Below are 27,409 nucleotides of genomic sequence, written 5' to 3' on the forward strand. Positions count from 1 at the left end.
GAATTTCAAACATTTTATTAACATTTCCATATATACATTAAATTAACGAGACTCTTGACGTAGTGAAACATTAGTGACAAAAATAAAGTTGAGACTAAATTTTAAACATACAAATTACAGAACATCTTCATAAAATACTTGGCATCTAAAATTAATCCAATCTGTTCTTAAAAGTTACAACAAAGTAAATTAAATATTCAAAACTAATTTTCAATGAAAAATAACTTGCCACCTAACAACAACAATTAGGTTTAAAACCTGGAACAAAAACATGTGCAATTAAAGTACTTCTATACACTGATGCCCTTTTTTTAAACATTATATGAAGAAATGTCACAAGCAGAAATAAACTGCATTGAATTTACATCAGTTAAAACTCAAAGTTTTAAAGGTATAAAGTTTCATGCAAAGTTACTTAAATTATGGTGCTTTGCTGTTATGTGTCATTTTAAACATGGATATAGAGGAAGTGAAACATTTAGTATATCTCATGATAGATCTACATTAATATAACAATATGCCCTTCATAAGTGAAATAAATATGTAGAACAGATAAATATACTATTCAAGTTAGGGTGAACATACAAATAAAACAAACGTACTAAATATTTCAGCTAGTTGTACATTTAACCCACAACATCTTAATGGTACTTATTTTATTCAACCTGAATTTTCTTTGTGTTTGACTGGCACATGTGATTTAACTAGGACATTTAATAACTTGGTTAAAGGGTAGTGCTACGTTGTGTTGAGTGTTTTAGCAGCAGGATCTCCTCTTTGAGGGGCTGCTGATCAGCTGGACCGTTTTCTCCTTCTGCTGGTCTTCTTGTTCCTTCAGGATCCTAAAATAAAAGATGATCAGTTCCAACAGGAACACAGACGGGTTTTACCTGAACTCAAACCTGTGATTAATGCACCACCTCGTTTTCACATCTACTCCGACTCCAATGACATATGATATTATATGATAACATGATATTTTTGCATTACATAAAGTTTTCTGAAAGTTAAATAATTTAGAGCCTGATTGTAATATTAGAAATAAAACCAGTGATTACAAATCAGAATTTACTCAAAGTTAAATACTTCATAACCAAAACATGAATGCATTCAGAGGTGGTACATTTTGCTAATGCGCCAACAGCTGAGCTAATGTTTCACTTGGCCCTATTGCAAACTTTGAACACGCCTGGCATATTTAAGAACATGTTTTATTGTTGCATTAGCTGCTTACCTGGCTAAATGCACCATGGACTCGGCCACATTGGCTCCAGAACATGCACTGCATTCAAAGAAGGTCATCTGGCAGTCCTTCAAACAGGAAAACAGGGTTAAATAAAAGGCAGTAGAGCAGATAAAATGCTAATCTCAGAGTGCTAAAATGCATTTCCAGGTATAATCACGATTCTGACCCCAAATAAAAATGTAATGCTTGTAGGAATAATTTAAACTCAAGACCTTGGCGAGCCTTTCGCCCACTTCCTTCTGAACTTCCCTCTCTGCCTCTTTGTCCGTTTTGTTTCCCAAGAGCATGATGGGTATTTCCCCACCAGTGCCCTCCTGAAAAGCAGTAGATGTGATGAGCGTAGGACAGGCAGCTGGTTTTACTGCAGCAGGCTGGACAGGACTGGTCCACATTGGAGTCATTTCTCAGGAAAACAGACTTTTACTCTGCGGATCCGTTACCTTGACGCTCGTCAGCCACTGTCTGACTGCAGTGAAACTCTGCTCAGCGGTTACATCATACATCACAATCACACCATCAGCTTTGCGAAAGAACTGCTTGGTGATGCTGCGATACCTGCAGGAGAAACAGGAAGTGGACTATAAGTAGACTTTTGGTCACTTCCTCCTAATGTCACGGTGCTTTAAGCCGCATAAAAACCTGCAGAAAGCAGAGGACTTTCATCCAAGACACCAGAACTTCTCTAAATTTCACACTTTTGTAATGGAGCTTACCTTTCCTGTCCTGCTGTATCCCACAACTGCAGCGCCACCTGGCTGTTGTCCACAGTTATTGTCTTCACACTGTAGTCTATGCCTGCAGACACACAAGTTAAAAAGTGATTTATTTTAATGTTTGTCTTCCTTATTTCAGTGCAATCTGACCATTTTGTGATTCACTGAAGTATTAAAAATGGTTCCCAAGGCAACAGATGAGCCAGTGCTGTGTCCAAACTCAACCAAAAAAAAAAAAAACACCAAACAAAAATGTATTCATTGAATGATGGGTATTACATTTAACAATAAATGAAAGAAAAAGGAAAGAAAAACTGAAGCAGAACCTGAGAATTTCAACCAATTTACTGCAAGCCAGATTTTTAATCTAACATCTAGATTCATAAAACAGAATGACATCAGAAATGATTTAAACATAACCCTCATGTGAAAGCATAAGTCCACCCTCAGACAAATTTAGAAAAATGCCAAAGTGGGCGGAGTCCAGAGCCACTGAGGGGTGTGGCCAGGTTCCCATCGAGTCACAGCCAACATCACTGCAGCCCAACATGACTTTGTTGTTTTAGTTTTTATCGACTGACAGGAAGTGAAAAACGTTTACACTGCGTACCGACGGTGGCGCAGGTTCCCGGGTGGAAGCGGTCGTCACAGAATCTTTGGAGGATCGAGGTTTTTCCCACGCTGGAGTTTCCCACCAGGACGACCTTGAAGAGGCGATCAGGAGCCGAAGGAACACTTTCCTCCTGGGAACCATTAAAGGAAACGTTGGGCCCAGTGAACCTGCTGGTTTACTTTAATCCAGCTCAGCTACATGTGGCGACGCTTACATTGATGGTGGTTTCCTTGCCAACCGGCTGACCTCTTGGAGATGTGGGAATCTGCTGTTCCTCAGGCTGTTGCTCAGGGATCGGCGATGACATGCGGTGAAGTTCGCTCATCACATCCACACCGTCTTCATCATCCAGCTGAGTCTCCACTTCAGCACAGATCTGCAGGGCGTTCTGAGCCAGGCCGCTGTTCAGTAAATAGGGGAGGTGGTCTTCTTCTATGGAGATGATCCTCTGGAAACGACTCCTTGCTTCAGCTGGGAAGGACGGCTGGTAGACGCCGTTAAGGTTCTGCCTCAGGGCGGTGGAGGTCGGCTCCTCCTCATCCTCACTGCAGAAACACCAAACATGAAGCTGCTGCTGCTACGTCAGCTTCACCTCTGTGTGGTTTACCTTTTAAACACATCTGTGTCTGCTTGCTTCACTCCATCAATAAAGGACCGGTGCTTCAAGCTTTTCTTGGTTCCTTTTGATTTCTGCAAAGTGAGATTTGTTTTTCAATTTTTAATACATGGTTCTGGACAAAAAGATTTGATTTGAAAAACAGAAAATGCTTTGTACTTCTCTGAACACAACACACCTGAAAGGACATGTCTCTTTCATCCCGCAAATGTTTGTTCATTTCTCTGTAATAAAAAGACAGATGAAAACTAATGGCTGTTTTAGGGGTTAATGCTTAAAGGTTCGCCACGTTTTTGCATTACTGATCACCTCAAACATCACCAACAATCTGGGCTTATTCAGGTCCTACTCATGTCTCCTGAGCAATCACATGTTGTGACTGAAAAGCAGAGTAAATAAAGCTCTTGATTTTACATGCAGAGAGCATAAAGAGCATCTCATCTCTTTATTCCAACGTTGCTTTTATTTCAGTATGTCTGCCTGCTGCAGAAGGTAAAAATCACGATAGTTTTTCTGCACATCTGAAATTGGAGGACAGAGATCAGCTAAGCTGGGTCACCACTGAATGTTTGACATGTTGGAAAATCTCTGTTAATATTGAAATTAAATGTATTTGAAACCCAGATGTTTTATATATGAAGTACTTCTGAAAAATGGATACAAAATATATTCAAATGCTACTCAAAACATTTCAGGAATAACTGACTATGCAGACTCTCTGTCTGCACTGGTGAAAAGTCACCCACCATTTACCTGCACAAAGTTTAGAACAATATAAATTCATTCTCTAGATGTTTGGAGGACTTTTAAAATGACAAAAGGAACAGATTCTGTCCTGATGAAGGGCCTGACATCCAGCGTTGAACTCTGTCCCAAAACACATGATCCATAATAACTGAGGCAAATCAACAGCGACATGCAAGCTTCATAAACGAGACTTACATGTTTAAGTCCTGGCCCTACTAAGAACACGAGTTCATTTAGATTAAGTACATAGATAAATTAACACATTTAACTTCCTTTTTTATGCGTTTTTGGAGTGAACGTAAATCTGAAGCAAAGGCGACGTCCACCAAGATGGAGGATGAAGGTTCATCTCTGCTTCAAACCGATCTGATTGGACGATGGAAAAGACTGTTGTGTTCAAGTTGTGCTAAAATGAGTTCACCCATTAGTGAAGCTATGGTAGCCTAAAATAGCATCTCAATGCTAAGCATGTAGCAGCTAACGCTAATGTAGCATCCAGAGTGCACATTTCTGAAGAAGCTCCATGAATAAGAGAAATTCTGGAAAAATAAACAGAGAGAAACTGATGGTTGAAGAATCTGAATATCCCATTAAAAACTACAGATATATTTGTTGTTGAGTTCTTATTTCTATTTAACAATTTAGCTGCAAAAACAGCTTTTAAATTGAAAGCATAAAATATAATTACAGACACTACAATTAACCTGATTAAAAACGAGTCGCACCACAAGTTCTGAGACGTCAACATGCATTCGATCTGAAACAGCCGAAAAGTGTTTGATGGAGCCACACCTCAAAAGGTCCAGCTGTTTGTGAAGACTGGCTCGCTCCCGCTGCAGTCCTTCAGTAAGTCTGTAGATCTCCCTGTGTGCAAAAACAGTCAGTTTGTTCTGGAGTTTTCCTTCAAATCCAAATATAAGCCAGAGTAGAGAAAACAACAAAACAACGAGGTTTTACCAGACAGCAAGTAGTGTCAAAAGAAGCCAGACGTTATTCTGACTGATCTGAACGTTTGCTCACATCTCCTTCTCCTCGTGCAGCCGAGCCGATTGCTCCTGCAGCAGACCCAGCTGCTCCTGCGCCAGCGTCAGCTCCTGGCTCACCAGCTCCAGCTCTCGGGCCAAGTCGTCGTTCGTCTGCTTCAGCTTCACGTTTTCCACTTTGGTCTCATGCTGTTCACTGTGGAGCTCCTGACACTGACACTCCAACTGGACAGAAATTGTTCAAGAAAAATGACTGAACTTTTAAAATTAAAGATATTTTTATATGAATTTGCTCTTTTAGCACTTTTCACCTTTCAGTGCAAAAAATTACTACATGCAGAGTCTTAATTTGCTCCTTTCCAGGCAGAATTTCTGTTGTACATTGATGAAACTATTGAAATGTGAATTAAAGCAGCCGTTTTAGGAATTTAGCTCCAGTAAATATAGTTTGAGTAAAAACTGGAGAATGGATTCATGTTGAAGTGGGAATGAGCTGTAGGCTCAGATGCAACCATTTTAATCAGCGTTGATGAAGAGATGCTAAATGTCATCATTATGTTTTTATCAGTTATCCTGCGCCTGATTCTTCCTGCTCCAACAGTTTATGGTTTGTTTGATTTTCTCTTATGACTGAAAGGTTTTGATCTGGAGTCTGAACGTTTCCACCGACCCGTCTCTGTTTCTGGAAGAGCTGCTCCAGCTCCTTCTCCTTGCTGGACAGCTGCAGCTCCAGGTCTTTACTTCGGGACAGATATCGATCGTAGTCCTAGAGCAAAGTTTTTAAAAAGAAATTTAATGGAAATACTAAAACCTTGACCAAATACAAAAAGTTAAGGAAAATAATTACCTGCAGTAGTATTTTGTCTTTTTCGTTTTTTATCTGCTGCTCCATTTCTTCATACAGGTGCTGAATCTCATCGTCATGTGTTGCCGCTTTCCTAAACGGATAAAAGTCATTAATATGGAATATAAGGAAATGAACTTATAGTTCAAGTAAAATTTGTGGGGGTTTTTTTAAACAGGTGACAGAAACCAGGACTTTTCGGTGAGGCTGATGGCGTCTCAGACCTTTTGAGGGCACTTTCCATGTCTCTCTTCTCCTGGTTGGCGTCTCTGATCTGCGCCGTCACTCTGGCCAGGAAAAGCTCAAAGTTTGACAGAAGTTGAGGCTCATCGCGGCGCAGCTGGGCCCACAGGCTGCGCACCTCTGCAGGGCTGGTGACAGAGTTCAAACATTTTTACTCCACTGATTTTCAGTCAAACTCAAGTCTGTACTTTGACTAGGCCATGAATCAGCTTCAGACTCCCTCTAAAGGAAGATGAACAGGGTGAGGCTTTGGCCGTTTCTGAAGAACTAAACAGGTTTCTCTTCATTTGTCATTAAATGAAGAGGAAGAAAAGATTTTAGTTTTGTAATTGTCTTAGAAATTAGTTTAAAAAACATAAAAACATTGGAGTCTTAATTTTTTTGAAATGGGGAAAAAAACAAAACAAAAAGCAATGAGTGAACCAGAAACGGACTGAAAACTTATTCAAATGTTTGAAAAAATGCATTTCATTATTGGAGTAAAAAATCTTTTATTGAAAGACAAAAACATAAAAGTCAGACTAAAATAATAATAATAGGTAAAATGCACTAAATTGTCTGAAATTCCAGTTGGGTTGCATCCAATAACACTAAGCTGAAAACTTTGGTCTATGACTTGATTAGAATTTAAAATGATTTTTTGTGGTATTCTATGAACGGAGTAACAACGGGCATCTGGGCAATTTTATCAATCCACTAAGCTTCATTTAATGCCCAAACAAATGAAGATCAGTCTGTCCTGCACAAACTGAAATGATCAAACATGTCGTCTCTGCTCCCATCATGCTGCAGAATCAATAAGTTCCTTAAATGCAGCATCCAGATCTTAAGAGAGACGACCCACATCTTACATAAGATTCAATCTTCTAGTTGGACATTTTAAGGGCAGCTGAAAAAAAAGAAACCCATGAAAAATGTTTTACAAGTTTTAAAACAGTTGAATTTAAATGAAGTTTTTTAAAGCTTCTTATTAGTTTTCTGCAGGTCTCCTACTCTTTAGGATCCCACCAACATCTGACTGGCAGCACAGAAAACGCTGAGCAGAAACATATGGACCTCTCCACTAAAATCCCGGCTGAGTTTCTGAAACGCCGTGCAGACATTCAGACCTGACCCTGAACTCACTGTTCCAGGAGGCTGCTGGCCCCCAGGCTCTCCATGAGCATCGCAAAGTGCTTTTCCTCGTCATCCTCAGCCGCGCCTGGACCCTCCTTCCACTGGGACTGGTACAGAACCTCCGGCACGCTTTTACTCAGGTTCTTCTCAGTCATGACGTCATCTACAGAAATCCTACGGCCAAACAAAAACGCACCTACAAAAACACAAAATCGAGCTCATAAGCACAAGCAGGTCAGATGCAGGTCGGAGTCATATTTAGTTTTGGAAACTTACTGAAACCAGAGGAGAACTCTTCCAGCGTGAGGAATCCGTTTCCATCAGAATCGAGCGAATCGAAAACGTTCTCCAGCTCGTCTGCACTCAGAGGAAGCTCACCATTCAGCCTCTGTCAGAAAGCACAAAAAACCCATCAGGTTAACAAAATCCAAGGACACTAATGTCACTGTAGCTATAACAACTGCCATGCAAGTGTTATGTGGAGCAGCAACTATTAGTAAAGGAGAAAGACGCACATTTTCATCCTCTCATCTCAGTAAACCAGATGTTTAATGAACATGACCAACCAGACAATACACAACCTCTCCCAAATTATTGTAAATTGCTGCTATAAAATGCATTTGTAAATTAAAATCTATTTATGTGGAGGAAAATCTTTGGCATTAGCAGCTTATTTTAAACATCAGGAGATCCTCCTGTGAGCCAGCAGAGCCACGCCTCTGGCAGCCTGGTTTTCAGTGTTTACACGGTTCAGTGTTGACCGAAGCCGCCCGTAAAACCCAGAGCTGGACACAGAAAGGAAAATCTGCTTTCAACAACCAGCTGTTCTGGAGAGTCTTATCTGCTGCAGACACGGAGCTTCAGCAAACAGCAGACCAGTGAAGCCATCCAGCTGGAGGTCCTGGTCTGACCCAACAAACCGATTCACCTGCAAACAAACTGCAGGGAGCCGAGTTACAGCCTCCTATTCCTCTGCTTCAGTTTTTATCCTAAATGTTCCAGATGATCAAACCATCAGTGTCACATAATTAGGTTTCAAATGATGATTTGACAGAACAAAGTTATCCAAATTAACCTCCTTATTAAATCAAATACACCAACCATGTTTTTATAGTGCAATGTAACTAATCATGTCTGACCTGCAGAGTAAAGAAACCATTTTGGGAGAACCTGTCTGACAACATGAAGCAGGATAAACATTCACCAAGCAGAGCATCATGTTCTGATGTGAAGAAATTCAGGAACACATGAGAAAATCTGACATCAGTGTGGAAATGGTCACAAGTCCAGATCTAAAGTTCCTGGACTCCAGAGAAGCTGAGAAAAAACACGGAACAGTGGAGAACGTTCCCAGGAGAGGAAAACCCAGCAGAACGACTACAACAACTCATCCAGGAGGTCCGACGGTGGATTCCACTGGGAGCCGGAAACTCCTGCTGGGAATTCTCCCCATGTTAACCGGAACGCCGTTTCCTCGAATAAATAGGTAAATAAGGTAAATGGAACGCAGCTTAAAACTCTGCAGGCCTCCCTGCCTCAGTTAGGGTCAGAGGTCACAATATAAGAAAAATAAAAAAAGAAGAGACTTGGCTTTATGGACGAGTTCGTCTCAGATTTACAAAAAAATAAATAAATCTGTAAACTGATGGAACAAAAGTACAACTTTTTAGAAGCTGGTATCCTGTTAGATCTGGTATAAAAACTATAATTTCAGAATCAGAACTTTGAACCAACAGTCAAACTTGGCCGCGTTGCTGAATTAAACCAGTTGAGCCACTTTAGATTAAATCATAATTCCTCCACAAAGATGTGAAAATCTTTACAGCCGTTATCAGACAGATGATTGCAGCCTGGAGTGGCAGAGCTGCTTATTTGCTTTAGGTAGCAATTAGTTTTCCACAAAGGGCCAGACTGACGGCCATGTCCCTTAAATCACTTGAAAACAGCTCTGTGTATTTACTCAGCTTATCTTTGACAGAAAGATTTGTTTAATGATGTGAAACATTTCACAGATAAAGTATAAATCATTTAAACAGAATCTAATAGCAGTTTGGTTGAAGTGCATTTAGCAGAATTGGGCCTAATTACCAGATCATGACCATAAACAGCAGATCAAAGCTCCTCCTGAGTATTTATGATCCATAGAAGCGAAGCATTGAAGTGGCTCATCAAAGCCCTGGATGAGCTTCTGATGGACCAGAGAATCTGCACAATAATGCAGGTGGAGAGGCTGTGTGACAAAGAGTCTCCGTCTCTTTTATGTTGCTTTGAGTGAGCTGCACAGTAACATCACGCTCCTGTTTGGTATCAGTAATGAGCGCTCCGGCCGTCCCGCATTCTGTTCAGTGGGTCAACAAAGCCATAAATGATTCTTTATTCTGAGAGGTGAAAAGGTTCTACGAAAACAGCAACACTAAGAAAAAAGGAGGTTTCCAGTTTCATTTAATCACAGATTTCCTTTCAAATCTCTTCTGCTCCTAAAGTGCTATTCAAACTTCTAAACAATCAGGTTTCATCCGATTACATTTAATCCATTTATTTAAGAATAAAGATGCAGCGAGGATTTGCGTGTGATCTCCACGCAGCAGGCTCACCTGCATGTCCCGGCGGGTGATGAATCCCTTGTTCTCCGTGTCGCACATCTGGAAGAACTCGTGAGTTTTCTCCAGGATGGTGTTCTGTCCCACATCTGAACTCCGGCTCCTCCTCGAGTCGTCCTCCTCTGCGCTCGTTTGGTCGCTGCCTCCTCGTGTTTGGAGCGTTGTCCGGGCCACGCTGATGTCAGGACACGGAGAAGTGAAAGCTGCCATGGTGTGAGCGAGAGTTTTCTATGAGCCAGCTGCAGACGGAGGGCTGGAGGAAGTGGAGCTTCAGGCTGCTGTGGAACCGAGGCTTTCAGCAATGTCACTGATTGTCATCTCTTAGCAACCACCTCTTCAATTAGTAGATGAAACCTAAGAGGAACACAGAAGGAGGGTCTTTAGTTACAACCTCTGGTCCAGTAAATACAACAGGAGGAATTTACTGAATCACAAAAAAGGAACATTCACAAACTTTAAACTTAAAAACACGCAGCTAGTCAAAACCGCAAACCCAAAAATAAAAAGCTTATAATGGTACACTCCATACTGTTACCATGAAGAATGGTAACAACATTTCAAAATCCTTAAAGTCCCTAAACTTTAAGAAATCCTTAAACTGAAAAGTGTGGTGTGCAGGTGAATTTAGTCACCAAATGGTTACAAGCAGCAGTGGATGCTGATAACTGTAATGCGCTAATCTAACATTAGTTCTGCTACCAGGTGAAATAGCAACACAGTATTTAGCAGAAGCTAATGTGCCTCAGCTGACACCCACCATGTGTCAAGAGCTGCATTTTCATTGCTGATGTTCACAAACTGTTGATTTTCCAGGAGTTTCCTAAACGCACCACACCATCATTCTACCACTTCCTGTCTGTCATCTTTGGCTTTTCCACCAAATGACTGATTTTTCTCAATCATTTCAATTTTTCTCTCGACTCATGTGGTTCAGAGTCGCAAGACAAATTTTCATAGAATTGGCATTTTGTGAAATTCACCAATTTGTGGATAAAAAAAATCTCATCCTAGTGTAAAAATTTAAAAAGTGTTTTTAATTTCCATTAAGCAAATTAATTTGTGTAATTCCAATTTGAGCCAAATGGTCAATGGAGACGTGGCTGACCGTCTACAACATGCTGGATCAGCTGCGTCACACACCTGTCTGCAGTTTCACAAAGTGAAGCTTTAGAGCAGATCTTTCACTCATGGTTTTAATTTTTTATTACTTTTGAGATTTGCCGACTGCATTGCCAATTTTGCCCAACTGACCACAGCAGGTGTTCGGTCAGAAAGCACGTAGGAAATCACCTGTAGTGACCTTTGCTCTTTGTATTCTCTTTGGGACAATGTTCCCTCTGACACTAATGACTTCAGACAGGTAAACCTTTGCTTTATTGACTGGCTGATGTAACTCGGACTGGGAGCACTAGTTTGGAAGATTGCCTCCCACTTGCACTTCTTCAGGATTCTTGATTAATTTATGAGTGATGATCCATATTAATACAGATATGATGACCAAGAAGACAAAAAAGACATACATGTAGAGACTGACAGCAAAAAAAAAATTGCTTCAGGAATAAAATGATCTAATTAAAAAACATTCAGGTTGAATTTCAGTTAATTTGAAATCTAAGTCCAGATCCTTCCAAACTCTAAACCCAATTCACCCTGTAGCTTCTCTCATATTCCACAATGTAAATTTATTCCGTCAAATTTCACTAACAGCTCACATATTTTTGAAGATATTTGACTTTTCTGAATTTGTTTTGAAGTTGAACCAAAATATTTAGCAAGAATGACGGAAATGATAAGTCAGAGTGAGCAAGACGAGAAAGGGAACCGAGTTCAAACTGTTTGGAAAGAGTGATTTTTACCTCTGCTCATGATGCATTCACTGTAAATGGGAATTTTCCAAACCTAAAATAATAGAAGGTAACTACAACATAATAAAAGGCTCTAGATTAATGTATTAAACCATTTCATGGAATCGGTAATAAAAAAATAAAATTAAATCAGAGGAATGGTGTGAAAATCTAACAGTTAAAATACCTAAACTTAAAACCAACTTCTTGGATTTCCAGCCAGACCAGAAGACTGAAAAATATCAATCATATTTACCAGTCACAGCAGAAAAGTTAGCAACTTTAATTTCTGGTTAAGTTTGCTGAAATCGGTGGAGAGGAAAAGTTGGAAAACAAGGACAGTTTAAATCAGGATCCATATTTTCTGACTGGCAACTAAAATGTAGTTGATGTCCAGGATTTCTGTTTGCCTATCAGTGAACGTGAAAACATTTTTCGCGCCTAACTTTAGCCTGGCCGTCATTCTGCTGTTTAGTTTCAGGAGCAATGTGTGCTTTGCATGCAGACTTTATCAGTTTTAGGTAACAGCTGTTAGACCTGCAGCATTTAGCAGCGCCAAGATCAGGACCGCAGTCACTGTGCAGTAGAGTCTCAACCACAACCAAGCTCTGCAAAACCTCCAAGTCAAACCACAAAACAACACGATCTGCAAAAGCCGCAGTGATGGATGACCTACATGTTAACAGTAGTCACCCACCGGATCATGAAATCTCATAGTAAGTTCATGTTTTTGTCTCAAACTGCGGTACGGTTACATGGAAGCAGGTGTTTAATCAGACACACCTGAGCTGCTTTGTTTTCTCAGCTCACCTGAAACTTTCCCCACCTCATCTCCACACCGTCCTGCAGGAATTAATCCATCTGAGAAAGAAAAATGCATTTTAGAAAACAGAAATCACCAAGTCAATAAACATACATACAATATCAGACCGAACTTCGGCAGCAGAAAGGAAGAGTTACAGAAGCAGCTGTATAATAGAAGTAACATCGAAAAGCTGCAATAAATGAGCGCACGTCTTTTTCAAGGAAATGAGCAACAGACAGGAATGAACAAGAAAACCTGTTCCAATAAGATAAAACAAGCTCTTCCTCCCTGTTATTTAGAAACTTCCTCTAATAAACTCAACCTCTCTCACGCTCTCAAATAAACTTTTAGTGTGTGAAACGCACTTCCTTGTAACTTCTCTCAGACGCCAAGGTGTTTCTCACTTTACCTAAAACCGTTAAAGTTTCCCGGCCGGCTGGAACAAAGTTTGTCGCTCAGAATAAAAGTCTCACCGCCGAACAAACAGCTGGACGGAGGCTGAGGAGTTCACTGAGGACAGGACAGGTGATGTCGCAGCTCCGAGACTGCAGGAATTTCTGCTCTGTCGTGGTGACGAAGCGCATGGGGGAGGGAGGGGCTTCGTCATCTGCTGTTACCTTGGCAACGCCAACACGGAAGTTAAAGAAGACACGTGCTGTGGAGGAAAACATTAATAAAGTTTTCATCTCTTGTTTCGGAAGTATGAGGAAATAACCGAAACTGTTTGCAGGAGACAGAATGCGCTCCGACAGGTTCTGTTTACACTGTAAAGTTTATTTTACATACATGCAGCCAATATTTAAAAAATGAGAACATTACTGAAAAGTGAAACACATTCATTACACAAAGATTGATGTTTTAATCTGACAAACGAGGTTCATCCGGACGTAATTCATTAAATATGACCGCAGTAATAATAATGATGATGATGATGATTATTAATAATATTATTATTATTTAAAAGGCACCTTCAGAGCACAGGAAGTCAACATACAAGAATAAAAAAAAAATTAAAACCAGAAAAATAAATTAATAGAAAGCCAAAAAGAAATTGGTTCATGGTGATATCTTAGCTACAGCTAATCTTTTTTGCAACATTTAATTTAATTGTCCTAATTAACTTTTTTTTGTGAACATTTCGGTTTGTTTAGATTTTAAACAATGTTAACATCAAATGTGCAGCTGAAAGCAGCTGTTTTAACAAAAAGCAAAATATACGAGCAAAGAGAACAGGTGAGAGGATAACAGCCCAAAAACGGCAAAATGTGACCAAAGAAAACACAGAGCTGGTGATTAATAAATGGATAAAAACTGATGTCCATATGGATTTAAAATGTTTTATGTGATCTTTTGGGAGCCAGATTTTCCAGGTTAGTAAGAACAGCAGAATGGTCCTCTGAAGGTCAGTATCTGTGAATGTTTTCTTTTTGTGTTTGAATATATCTGATAAATATATTGTTATATTAGAACTCATCATATTTATCTCCACAACCACTGGAGTCTTCATCCTGATGCTGTTTTTGAACTTCAGCCAGCCGTCTTCACCACATCTGGATACAGAGACGTATTGATTTCCTGTCATGTGATTGGCTTTAGAGGTCAGTTATTTATTGATTTATTTGGGCTCATGACTAATTCTTGTCCTTCAAACAAGCCACCCACACACCCCTGGGCTCTGCGCCATGCAGGTGAGGACAACATGGTGAAACTTCAGGAAGTCTGCAGCAGGTTGTGGATGTGATGTGCTGTCAGGGGCCCATCTGGGCACCGACTCCTTTGGAAACTCCCTGGAGACGCCCCTGCTCATTTAGGCATTATACTTGACATGGTTTTAATCCAAGAAAATAATCTTATTCGTAATTTCAGGATGTGGTACTGAAATGGATAAACACACGTGGGCAGAATTGTTGGCAAACCCTCTGTTAGTGAGCAAAACATTAAATTATAACCTGATATGGGCAAAATGAATACTACATAAAATGGTACTGATGATTATCCAATGAAAATCAGATATTGTTTTTGAATTGTGGTTGAGCAGAACAACAACAACAACAACAACAACAACAACAACAACAATAATAATAATAATAATAATAATAATAATAATAATAATAATAATAATAATAATAATGGTGCATGTAACTTTGAGTTTCTCTAATGACAGTGATCCTCTGCACCTGCCCACAGGTATTCAGGTGAAATCTGTCTCAGCTTTAAAAGATGCTTTCTCCAGATGTTTCAGCTCCTCTCACAGATGTTCATCAGGATGCAGATCAGGGTTCATACTCAGACAGGCCAGCCCAGAAGAGTCCAATGCTTTGCTCCCAGTTAATCTCAGGTGCTTTGGGTCATTATCCTGTTGGAACATCCCTTACCTGAGACTGAGACACAAAGCTGCATGTCTCTCCAGAACGCCTCGGTAGTCTTGAGATTTCATCGCACTCTGCACCAGTTTTCCTCCTGTGACCAGAGAAGTTCCCTACAGTCCCGTGGATCTTAAAACTCTTAATAATCTGTGGAGCTGCAGTCAATGGGGCATGAAGCTGCTTGGAGAGGATTTTACAGCCTTTACCTTTAACATGCTGGTCTGTAATTGTCTTTCTAACCTGCTGGGTCATCTCTCTCCTTCAGCACAGTTACTGCATGTCCCCCTTTAATAGGCCAACTGACTGATTAATTAGAGGACACATCATACTTTAACATGTCTCTATCTTCATTTTATTTTCTGACTGTAACATCATTTCTGACCAGGAATCAAAATTCAAAGCAACATCTGATTTTCTTTGCTTCATTGAAAATCAGATTGTTATTTCTATCAACAATTTTGTCTGGATGTGAAAACAGATGGATGTTCGTTTCTTTTTTTGTGTGTGCAGTTGTAGTACCAATATAACCCAGATGAGGGCAGTACAGGATGGATCTTAAAATGACACAAAGAGAAAATCATCCTTGCTACATATTTTTTCTTGTTAACCAGGAGACCCTGTTATAGAAGTCAGTATTTTAACATGATATGTTGAAGCAGATGCCTAAATGAAAGGAAACTGGACTTTTTGTCACCCAAAAGGCTTCTTCTCTTATGATCATAGGTTACGATGTATAACTCTGATAATCCATGATCAGAGCAGAGGGAGAGCGTTGGCTGAGAGGTGAAATATCTTCAAGAAACAAGAGGGAAAACAGAGTCTGGTTCCCTCCAGTTTAGGCCCACAGACTCTCTTTTATTTTTCAACAAATGCTGCATGTGTCTTCTCTCAGTGTGAGAATGGACCACTAGCCGGCTCAGCAGCAGCCATGCAGGATACGTTTGCCACACGTTTCATGGATCTGCGTGGAGAGTTGATGTGCCCACACATGTTGTGAGGTTGTGAGTCTTTGCTTTGATTTTCTTTCCTTCAAAGTGTTTTTGAAAAGCTCATCTGCAGGAAACAGATGAACGAGCCGCATTGCTTCAGTTGGAGCCAGATGTGTTTACACCGTCAAGACACTCTGGGATTATTAACACTATGATGGCAATAAATCCTCTCAACCAATCATTTAATCCCATGGAGGAAAAATAAAAACGTAGCTCTGCAGCCACTGCACTGCTGGGAACAGCTGGCCTCACATTTGGTTGGCTGGATGATGGGGATGTGGTTGTGGCTCCTGAAGTCATCTATGTCTTCATCTTACTTTTCTCTCCGTGGTTCTGGGATTACGCTGATCAGATTTATGCTAGGCTAGAAGCATTTCTGACAGTTCTCAAACCGAACATAAAAACTTCTTGTTCTCTGTCATCTCAGGTTGAACTGACTCACTTCAGATTCAATGACCTTGAAGAACCTCTAGGGGGCAGCCTTCTTCAACGCAAGTTAGTGGTGAATGAATTACGCCCCTGAGTTGATTTCCACAATCACAAACCTGACACAACTGGGCCTCATGTGCAATAAAACATTATTGCATAGCAGAAACTATAGTTTTAATGAGTAGTTTCGGCTCTTACAGTTTATTATCTGCACATATTTGCAACCCAAAGAAAAATAAGCTCCATATTTATTCCTGGTGTTTTGTGTGGAAGGGAGTTGTTTACAGTGGAGTAAATAACTTTGTACTGTGGGAGAGTAAATATGGACTACAGTGGAAATGTTGATTTGTTTTTAATGTGCCGTTGTCTGGGAGCTATAGCTAACTTAATTTGCAGTTACAGGAAAACACCCCGTTGGTATTTGTATCTTCTTCATGTGTTTCTGCTTTCATTTGTTACGTCCATGTATTTCTGCGTAGCAGTGATGAAAGAGCTGACCCAGCCGGATTGTTTTCCAAGAGAGAGGAGATGTTTGGCGTGAAGCTATGTGGCATCCCGGCAGCTTGCCGAGTTGGACTCACACATGCAGACCCAACAGGATGACGGGAGCGGGTGTTTTTTTTTACCTGCTCCACTGCATGACGGATACAGACACACTGAGAGGCAAAGTCACATGTTCTGCATCACCACAACACCAAAAACGCTTTTTAGATTTTATAGTTATTAACGTAACTCCAACATGAAGCCAGAGTGGAAGATCTGCTCTCAGCTTCTCACTGGGATTTCTACACATTCTTAAAATAACTTTATACCTTCAAACATAAGAACCAAAAGCAACAAGACAGGAAACTCATTTCTTCTCATTAAAATGGTTTCTTCAGATGTTTATAATGACAACAGGTGATCTTCCTATTATCTAACAGCTGTTAATGTAAATCAAAATGTTTTTATGTACAGATTATATGTCATAATATTATGACAGAGAAAATGAGTAACATTGATTCATCAGTGGGTAGGTTATATTAGAGGAATCATCATCATCATCATCATCATCATCATCATCATCATCATCAGCTGTAACTGAGCAGTCAAACGTTTTTATTAATGTTACCAGTTTAACAAGTTTTACAAAGTTCTTACATCCAGAACTGCACAGACATGATGGATGAAATGAAATATGACCAAATATGACTTTCATGCCAACCACTAAAAATAGTTTTAGGTAATAAAATAATCATTGCTGCCATATCTGAATGTGTCCCGTCGGATTTGCTTCCACTGACTTTGGTAACCTGTGCATGTTTTATTTGACCCAGGCTTTGCTTTCACGTGTCAAATTTTACAACCCATAGTAGTTAACTTTGGGCTCAAAGGAGAAAAAAGGACCATTTTCAAGCCTGAAAAAGTTGAGGATAAATGCTACTTACAAAAATAAATTGCAGGTGTTATTTCAATCGTGCCAGAAAACCGATTTTGGGACAAACTTTGAGTTTGAGTGGATGAAGGAGGAACTTCTGGAGGTGTAAAGAAAGAAAATCACTTTTCACATGTTGTGCTTTAAAGGAATACAAAAAAAACAGGATTTCTGTGCTGTTTGTAAAGAAAACAGCTGGATTTGATCATATTTAGGTTAAGAGAAGGTTTCATTTGCTTAGAGGAGGTTTTAGCAGTGACTGCCTGGAGGAGGCTGATGTTCCTGAGAGCGGAGATGGGAGGACAGAGAAGAGGGGAAGGAAGTTCAGGCCTCCTGGAGACGAAGCTCCTGAAGGACAGAGATGCTCCAGGAGAGTCAGCGACCTTCAGGAAGCAGTGAGGAGGTTTACTATGACCTCACATTTATGAGATTTTCCATCTGAGATCTGAATGTTGGAGTGAAATCGTTTCGTTTTGCTCCTGCCATGTGACTCCACACCACACACTGTGTGACCAAACCTCATAATTTATCCTCATAAACATCAATGATAGCATTATTTATCCTCAGTCTACTTATAACTGTGCATTTTCTAAATGTAAGCAAACTAATTCACCCAGTTGTGTTTATTGGACAACATCTATAGTTAAGCTCACAAACCATTTATTCCTCAGTAGTTTTCCATTCTTTTATAATGTGAAATCTTCTTCCGTACATTTCTGTTGACATTCCTTTCATAATGATCTTATAAAGGTCTTAAAGTCGTACATTTGAGTTGGTGAAACCTGCAGAAACCCTGAGTATGGATATTTTTAGACGCAGAGGAAAAATGATCCGACCTCATCTGAAGAGATTTATGCGGGTCGAGGCAGGGAGCGACCGGACCTCCTACTGACGATCACTGGGCCGGAGGGTACCGCGCTCCGACTGGGTGGTACCACTTGTCAGACGTCTGCTCTGACCAGAAGTCAATACGGCGGCCGGGCCAGCTTTGGGTTTGGCCTGGCGCACTGAAGGTCATCAGTCACAGCGAGCAGCAGGGGAAAGAAGGAACGGTCCAAAACCTCAACCAGAGTGGAACACGGAGAACCCGTTTTCCTGAAACCATCCTGAGGCTGGATTTAATAACCGGGTGCAGAAAGATCCTCATCCAGGAATCAAACATAATCTGGGCTATAATTTACCTCAAGGTTGATGAAGAGTCCAGCAAAAGTTAATTTATAGACGCTGCAGCAGCCCACTTAATCCAGTGTGAAACTCATTCAGCTCTAAAACTGACAAATTTCTCCATTTACCAGAAAAACTTTACGTTTGGTCAGGATTTTAACTTTTGTCCACTTTGGTCCAACTGAGTCAGCAGATCTGCTGCCGGCTTCAGATAATAACCGTCCATGTTGGACCAGCTCTTCTTTTGGATTATGTTGGCAACAGGAATATTTTATAGTTGAAAAAACACTTTTACTCATGCAGATATTTATTTTTCCTGAGTTTGATCATGAAGCTCCGGATCACAAAATGTGAGCAAATGGACTCAGAAGTGGCAGATGGCGGCACATTTTCGCTGATTTGTCCCAGATTGGGATTATAGGGGGATTATTTTTTTGTAAATCTTTATAAAAAAAAGTTACAAATTCACGAAATGTTCTCAGTGCTTTCGTTGCTAACATTACAGTTTAAATTTCATTCATAAGCAGAATAATTGCAGAAATGACTGAGGTCTATTTTCATCACCACTAAAGATTTAAGAAACATTTGGTAAAACAGCTTCACAGAGCGAGGATAAAACGACAAATTCAGTTGTACAAAAGCTTTCAGCACCAGGAACATTTACTGCTGGATAATAATGAATGGAAAAATGAAGAACGTTTACATGCAGTCACAATTCTGTGGTTCTTAACAGGGAGAAAAGAACTGCTGCAGGTAATCTTTTACTGGTTCTTTCCACACATAAAATGCTCCTTTAATGATGTTTGTACTTTCCCTCCAACACCATCATTTATTCCAAATTGAGCTTTGACTAATTGAACCAAAGAACAACAGAGATCCAGCTAACTCCTAGTGGAAATGCAAGCAAGTGACCTGGAAACAATTAAAGCAGTTTGGTCAAACAGCAGGTCAGTCGGCTCATTAGCAGGGCGATGATCACTTTCTGTTCCCTTTGGTGGTTGAAGGAAAAGAGCATCAGATGCCTTTAATTCAGCCATAAAATGGAAAAGCATGGAAGAATTTTATATTCCACAAGTGTCTGCTTTAAGCGCTTTTTGAAGGCAACACACACGGCTGTGCAGAGCGACCACAGAGGGTTGGTCTCCCTCCATGCTTCGTCTTTAAAAGAAAAGGAGAGCAGTCGTGAAGAATGAGGAATGCTCCATTAAATATTCAGTTCTTTAGTAAGAAATGTTCACACAATGAAGACTGATCACTTTTCTTATTCATCCCAGGAAAGGAAATCACATTTTTAACACCCAAGCAACAAATATTAGCCTAGTTTTACTCTATAACAGGGATCTGCAACATTTTACTGTCAGTTCACCTAAATAAAACTATTTACAGCTGAAAACATTACAGAAAGACTTTAGAACCATCCTTTTATTTCAGTTTTTAGACGTTAGCATAAGGAAAGATGCAACATGTTGGAATTTAGGGGTTAGGCTCAGCCTTCAGCTCTTTTCCTTTGAATCGAAGGTGAATCAGGGAGTCTGAGCGGTTGGTGTTGCTGCTCTTTCCTCTCAAACACCCGTTTGGTTCCAGCGGTTTATACTGAAGCAGGTTCTGCTTAACGGTTCCTTCTGTTAAAACTTCGTTTCACTGTTGCCTCATGCTTGCTAAGCATGAGGGACTTTTGCAAACTGAACGACTTGACATGATACGCTTTGCGTCTTTAGATAGAAAACCTTTTTAAAAGTTGGCATTTAGATGTGCTGTGATGGTGTCATGACCAGGATTAAATTGTAATATCATGTTTATCAGCTTAAAAATAGTTTAGCTGCTGGTTCAGTGAATCCTGACATTGTAAACACGCTGCACTAAATAAAACGAGTGCAGTGAGGAGGAAACGTGTCCAGCTCTGCAGAACAAACTGATCACCCTCACTGATGATGGATGACGCACTTCTGACTTTTATTTCTGCTGCTTTCGTTTTCTTAATGGCGGTGTTGAGCTGGCCCCTCTGTGCATATTAATCATTTTTGAGTGTTGCTAGCTGAGGGAACACTTTCAGAGCTGGCCTTAAATAAACTGCACTTCTGGCAGAGTGAGAGCGCCCACTCTGGGAAAGCACTGCTGGGAATGATAATCTGATGTAAAGTAGGCTGCTTTGGCTTCAATCTGCAGAGATCTGGGACTATAATCTGTCACTTTCAGGGGTATAAAGTTAAAGACGAGCATAAATCTTCCTCAACAGATTTGATGATCTCTAAAGCTTATGGGGGAAATTTGTGAAATTTTTGTATTTTACCAGTAATTTTATTTTTTTTAAGCATAAATAAATAAATTGTGTTACATCCCAACACCTCCTGCAGGCACTGGGTTCACAAAGCTGAGATCTTATGAATTAATGAATAAATCAAAGAATAATGTTGAAATTCATTGTTTCGTTCCTGTGCTCTTACGATGGGACAACTCAGTTCTTAAAAATACCTGCAGTCTGTCAAAAACCTTCATGTAAATCTCTTTTAGCACATTTCTAACAAACAGTTTCATCCTAAACATTTTTACTGATTCAAAAAAGAAATAAAATTGTCTTACAGTTTAAAAGTTTCATGTTGCACTTTTGTAACAAAAAACAGATGGAAGCAGGTCATGAGGAAGAACCGCTGGACTCACAGAGCAGAATTTTTTCTTTTGTCTTCTTTGCAGGTGCAAACAAGCACAGAAATAATAATAAAAAATGAAACAAAAATATAAGTTGATTCGTTCCAGTTGAAGTTGCTGAAGATGATCCACGACTCGTTTCAGCCTGCAGGTTTCCACGTTGTGGCTCAAATAAATAAGGCTGAAGCGTCTGCAGCCAGAGGACCAGAGGACTAGCAGCTGCAAATAGATGCTACCTGTTAATCCTGCTCATTTTCACCTGCAAATCCTCAGGAAAAACATTCCAGACTCAGAATTAAAATGTTTCCAAATTAAAGTCAGAATACATCGAAAGTCTGATCCAGTAAAATGTTTACTGAAGCCAACAAATCACCCCGAAACGGGTCTTTTTCTGTCGCTCATTGTTGTTTACAATTATTTCCATCTACCTGCTGTTAATCTGTAATCTAAGGATTAAGGACTAGTCCCTAATTACTATACCTAACATCAGGTGACCCACATTCATCAAGTAGAAACCAGCCTTCTTGTGCGCCTTTTAAAAGCTTTTCCCCAAAATTCCGCAACAGAAATTCATAATTTTTGCGGTTAGGGTTAGGGTAGTAAATAAATGTTTAGCTGCAAAAGGGAAAAGAAACTTTGTCTTCTGCTCGTCTCTGGTGGACTCAGTCCCTGCCTGCAGCAGGCTCCAGCAGGGGAAGCCCCAGCAGAAACAACTGTCATCACTGTGCATTTATTTAATGGAGCGAAGTGACGCAGTTACAGCCTTCATCCATTTGTGTGAGCAGCCAGCAGGAGGATCCAAGCAGCTTTTTGATGGTACCAAAGTTAAGATGTGCATCAGGTGTTACTGGTTACCAAGTCAGTATCAGTATCGGATCGATGTGGTAAGGCAGTTTCAAATTCCCTTTTAAAATTGTATTTATTTATATTTTTTGGTTTCTCAGTTCAAAAAAGATTTCGTTTTGATTTGCTCTGAAATTATAAGTTTTTGCACCTTATTTAAGAAGATGCACACAAATCATGTCAGAATGTTATTTCGGTGTTTAGTTACTTATAAATTTTGTCCAGATTCTGTTGTAGGTTTGAACAAAATAATTCAAAGGAAAAAAACACAAAAACACCTAAAAGTCAGAAGTTTTTATCAGTTGCTAACATGAAGCATCAAACGAGTCACTGACTTTAGTTTCACATACTAACAAAATGTAAAGTTTTGCTGACAAGCTCTGGTTGACTTGATATAATTTAAGAGCATTTAAGAGAATATTCAGGGTTTTCTGTAATGTTTGTGATTTTATGAAGAATCCTTTGTTGTGTGATTATCTCCAGAGGTCCAGAACATTTCCCAGAACAGAACCAGCCCTGGTTCTGATGCAGAACACTGCACTCCTCCACCATTACTGCTTATGCAAATTTATCAAAAGTGATATGATCTGGAGATCTGAGGCTTTTGCAAAATAAAAAATATTCCTGAAGCCAAGGTCAAATGCACACATAATCATTAGAAATAGTTTTCTCCCTCTAGCCCTTTAAAACAATTTCTCCTTTGCGTAAAAATAATGACATATATTCACTTTAATTCCATGGTTCACAATCTCAACTCATTTAAAAGGAGAACATGCTGCACAGCGAACCCAGGCGACGCTGCAGTAAATCACTGAACACGGCATAAAGTTGAGTTTATTCCATGTTTTCATGTGTTTTTGGTTTCTCTTGTTTTTGTTCTTGTGAAGTAAAATGTGTTCTGTGAAAAAGATAAGAAGCTGAGCAAGGAGACATGAATCAAATATCTTCTTTTCTGTGCTACTCCAAAATAACGTATGGTGCAAATCTGCAGACCATATGGCCAATAAATTCTTCTGCATATGCTGTGGATGGGCACACAGGCCGACCCGAGGCTGCTCCGGGTCCAGACAGAGGTAGGAAGAGCAATGAGGTCTGATCCACAAACTTCAGAAGACATTCCCTCAGGTTTACAGAAATGTTGAACTTTTTCTTCTGTTCTTCTGAAACAAATTGCAGTAGGCCCATTCTTCCCTGACTTCTTATTGATTTATAAGCTTGAAAAAGCTGAAGTTTTTTTTATGTGATGAGTTGTGCACAAGGCTGTTGTTAAGAAGAATGACGTGAAAAGAACGTTATTATCCCTTTGTGAATTTAGCTACAGCAAATAGTGGGAAAAATATGATCTGTGTTAAAGTTTCTGAAATGCCAAAGCCTTGAAGCAGATTAAAACATAAATTATTTCCACTTTTCATGTTTGTTTGCACAGATTGTGCTGTTTTATTGTTACAGAGCTAACGGTGGCCCTGCAGGGCTCAGAGTCCCACAGCAGCAGATCTCTGCATGCGACTCTCTGCAGTTTTACAGAAAACAGATTAAAAACAACAATTTGATCTGTAAACTAACACCGAGTCACGTGTTGTTTCGTTGTGACGGTAAATTTCATAACTTAACATGAAACTGCCTGTCGCGTTTCGTTTCTCGGAGGCTGAACTGTAAGTCAGATTGTTTTGGTCCATCTGTACATTTGCTGACTCAGCGGTTGGGCAGTTTTGTTTCCCAGTAGCAGATATTGTTGCCGCTGCATCATTTCTGTTGTTTTCCATGCGCTGACACACGGGACGGTTCTGGGGCTTTTTGCTGTCAGTCGCTGAAGGCCAAACCTCTGTTTGTTAGGAACTGATGAGTTTCAGATGGGAACAAACAAACTGTGGCTTTCATTGTGAGAAGAACAAAGCTGGTGTGGTGAAGTGTGTGTACGCTCAGCAGCTTTCTTTCTTCTGGTCGTCATTCCCATCCGAGTATTTTTAATATGAATGCTCCTTATGACAAATCCTGAACATGTTCAGGGTTAAATGTTAAAATGAAGATCATTAGACCTTCAGTTTAACTCTTTAACCCACAACTGACCTGATGATTGTAGTGGACAGTAGTTGTCTCTATGATCAGGACAGTCATTGTAATGGAGAGACATCGACTCTGGCGTTTGAGAGACGAGGATCAGAAAAGCCAACAGAGACAAGAGGAACCCAACAAGTTTACTCAGATTCATCTTTAGATGATATGAATTAGTCCCAACTGGACAAATCAGACCCAGCAAATCAAAATCCTGATCACTTTTTATAATCTATCAATCGGTTTGTCACAATCAACGGAGCCAAACGCAGAACCGAGATCTAACAGCATTCTGAAATGTCTTGACAGCATAAAAAAGTTGTTCTAAAGTTTTAAACCAAAGTGAAGAACCTGCAGAGATCCAAATCAGCCCCCAGCAGCTTCCTGCCAAGGCTCAGTTTGGAACGAAAACGTCCTAAACACAGGAAACGACACGGCTTGGGTTACATTAAACACATATACACACTTCAACTTGTGATGTATGGCTAATGAATGAGAGGGGAACTGATTAGAAGACACTTCTTAACGACCAGCTAACGGGGAAAACCCGTGAAAATAACCAATGCTGCCCAATTAAAAGCTCCAGAGAAAAGCAGCAAACTAATTAAGGAATGTGTGATCAAAGGGAATGTAAGGTTTATGGAACGAGATAAGAGGCGACAGCAACAATACAGACGGTCCAGCTGACTGATGGAAACACTGAGGATCTGACACATGAATGATAACCAGGACACCTTTCTGAGCCGGACTCACCGTCCTGAAAACACAAACATCTGCACCGCACGCCGACAACGCGTCTGCAGACATAATCACCAAAACTAACAACCTGAGGGCCAAATGGAGCGCAGATTAAATTAAGGCTGTTTTAAGGGTTGGCCATGTGTGTTTATGTGTGCAATGCATTGGAGTAATCTGCTTTGATTGAGGAAAACCACATCCTTTTGAAGATTTCTTGGGCTTTTTGGACCAGACTCATTCAGAAAATGAAACGGTGAAAAGCTGGTGTCTCCGCGTCGACTAGATGCTTTTAGCACAACTAAATGATAAATTATTATGAATGATTGTATGTGTCCTTAATTTAACCAAGAAAAAAACTTTTATTTATTACAAAATATCTGCTGTTGTTGTTTATGAAACTATTAAATTCTATGTCTTTAAAAGGCTCAGTATTGTTTTTCAGGCACATAGAGACATTTTTTGGACAAACCAATAATTATGTTGCCTTCAGTTGCTTTAAAAATGTTGAGTATATTTGACTTTGCAAACTGAAGCCTTGAAATTGGGCTCTGTCTCTTTAAGAAGCTCCTACTCTTTCCAACACGCCCCGTCATCCTCTCTTCCCTCCACACGCCTCATGCGGCGTCACAGCGGTGGCTTCAAACCCATGGGTAAGAATGCTGAGTGGGGTCAAAGTTCAACATGGTTCCTGTTAATGTGATCTGATGCTGTAAAGATCAGAGTTTATGAAGCGAGTTTTTGATTTGCTTAAGTTTAAAGGAGGAGAACATGTGAAGGTTCTGGGATTCAAACCCAGAACCTTCTACTGCAACCAGCCGTCCCACCAAGCTGCCCGGCTTCAGTTCAACTGAACCGACATGGCAAGAAAGCTTTACTATGGATGAAACTACAGCTGCAAATGAAAAGGGAAATGATGGCAACAAAAAGAAATAAATTATTTGTTATAAATCCCAAGAATCATTTCAATACCAACATATGAATCCACTTCATACAGATGTAAAAAAGAGCTGGAATGAGCAACAATTGGCCTTTCTGTAGAGATCCTGTGATCTTCTAACGGCTGTGGAAAATGCACAGATGAATCAAGACGTTAGTTAAAGGAAGCTGGGATGTTTGAACTGATCTGTGGCTTTAAAGAGAATCACTTCTTACTAAAGTGGTGAGAAAAAATCCTCTTCATTCCGCCTTTATTCTGCAAATCCCTCATCATGCAGTGGCTAATGTTTACGGGATAAAAAGGAATTAAATCAGGGAGATTAATGTGATTCCATGAGATTCCCAGATGATTCCACAAAGACAGACTAAGGAGCTGAAAGGACAAAAACGCACTGGAAAAAACCGATGATTATCTGAGTGGAGATTCATAACTTTGGAAGCGTTTGTCATGTAAGATGGGTACAATCTGAGCTCAGTTTCATTTCTTTCTGAAAGCCGCAACTGAACCACAGACAATGTTGCTCCAGGTTATTATACTTAAAAGTTATGGCTTCATGATGATCGGCGTAAACTTAATTGTCTTATTGGCTCGATAAAGACCAGACTCCATTTCTGCAAGACCTCAGATCATCAGCACAGATGTTTTATGTATCTATCCATCACTTTTCCAGCTGACAGTCTCCCAGATCTCATTGTGTGGAATTTCCTGTAATACAGGACAGATATGATCTGCAAAAATGTGTTGCACAACCTAATGACATTTAAAAACACTGTGCATGCTGGATGTAATGCTCAGGTTCAACCCAGGGACATTAATTAATCTTTAGTTTTGCTTGACTTGGAGTCGGAGCGGAGGACGTCACCTGTAACTAATTATGACTGCAACCTTTCTGGAATGGAGGCCACTGTGGAGCAGGCTGATCAGGCCTGGAACAGTTTTAGTCTTATAACAGCTAAATAAACTTTCACACCTTCCCTCAGAGTTTCCAGACTTGGTGGAAGAAAGGTTCTTAATCTATTGAGTTTAATTTCTTCTTATTTGCAGAACCGGTTCCAGCAGGTTGGCAGCAGAACACTTGGTAACTTGGACGTTGCAGAGACTGCTTGGTGCCAGTCGAGATACACATCCCCAAGCCCCATAAACACACACACACACACACACACACACACACACACACACACACACACACACACACACACACACACACAGAGACAACAAAGAGGGGGAACTTCTGACAGTAAAACATTTAACCATAATTATAGAACCTATTCTGAAGACTTTAGTGATGTGGCGTTCACGAGCGATCTGATTCTTTTGAACGGTTTTTTACCCTGAATGATGGGACTGGAGTCACTTAGTGACAGATGTTCTTTGCTTTCTTGCAATGCTCTGCACACTCTGCAGTAGCTGTTACTAATCTATTTACTTAAAATTATATTTATTCAATAGGCAAATAAATAA

General features: G+C 40.0%; 1 protein-coding gene across 4 annotated transcripts; it reads right to left on the minus strand.

Annotated features, from left to right (window-relative positions):
* Positions 1-2: 2 nt before the first annotated feature.
* On the minus strand, positions 3-12,948 carry cracr2aa (calcium release activated channel regulator 2Aa). Of its 4 annotated transcripts, none has more exons than XM_007553229.2 (19): positions 12,844-12,948; positions 12,376-12,426; positions 9,716-10,075; positions 7,398-7,509; positions 7,131-7,317; positions 5,987-6,133; positions 5,766-5,856; positions 5,589-5,684; positions 4,956-5,143; positions 4,728-4,799; positions 3,367-3,412; positions 3,180-3,262; positions 2,787-3,117; positions 2,570-2,702; positions 1,960-2,041; positions 1,687-1,801; positions 1,459-1,560; positions 1,235-1,311; positions 3-842 (listed from the first exon to the last, which is right to left on the minus strand). In XM_007553229.2, the coding sequence occupies exons 3-19, from the start codon at positions 9,929-9,931 to the stop codon at positions 758-760; spliced, it is 2,163 nt and encodes a 720-aa protein (XP_007553291.1). In that variant the 5' UTR covers positions 9,932-10,075; positions 12,376-12,426; positions 12,844-12,948; the 3' UTR covers positions 3-757. The 4 variants fall into 4 exon arrangements, with proteins under 4 accessions (XP_007553291.1, XP_007553292.1, XP_007553293.1 ...); XM_007553230.2 differs by having other exon boundaries at positions 12,780-12,935; XM_007553231.2 differs by having other exon boundaries at positions 12,349-12,426; positions 12,780-12,935.
* Positions 12,949-27,409: the final 14,461 nt, after the last annotated feature.

This window comes from Poecilia formosa, unplaced genomic scaffold (genome assembly GCF_000485575.1).
Source record: "Poecilia formosa unplaced genomic scaffold, Poecilia_formosa-5.1.2 Scaffold55, whole genome shotgun sequence".
Lineage (NCBI taxonomy): Eukaryota > Metazoa > Chordata > Actinopteri > Cyprinodontiformes > Poeciliidae > Poecilia > Poecilia formosa.

Excerpts from the sequence above, each read along its gene's own strand:
- cracr2aa (XM_007553229.2), bottom strand. The coding sequence starts at position 9,931 with ATGGCAGCTTTCACTTCTCCGTGTCCTGACATCAGCGTGGCCCGGACA. Across the intron at positions 7,318-7,397 it reads AGAGTTCTCCTCTGGTTTCA|GTGCGTTTTTGTTTGGCCGT; the intron begins GTAAGTTTCCAA and ends GTGTTTTTGTAG. Across the intron at positions 2,042-2,569 it reads GGGAACCTGCGCCACCGTCG|GCATAGACTACAGTGTGAAG; the intron begins GTACGCAGTGTA and ends GTGTGTCTGCAG.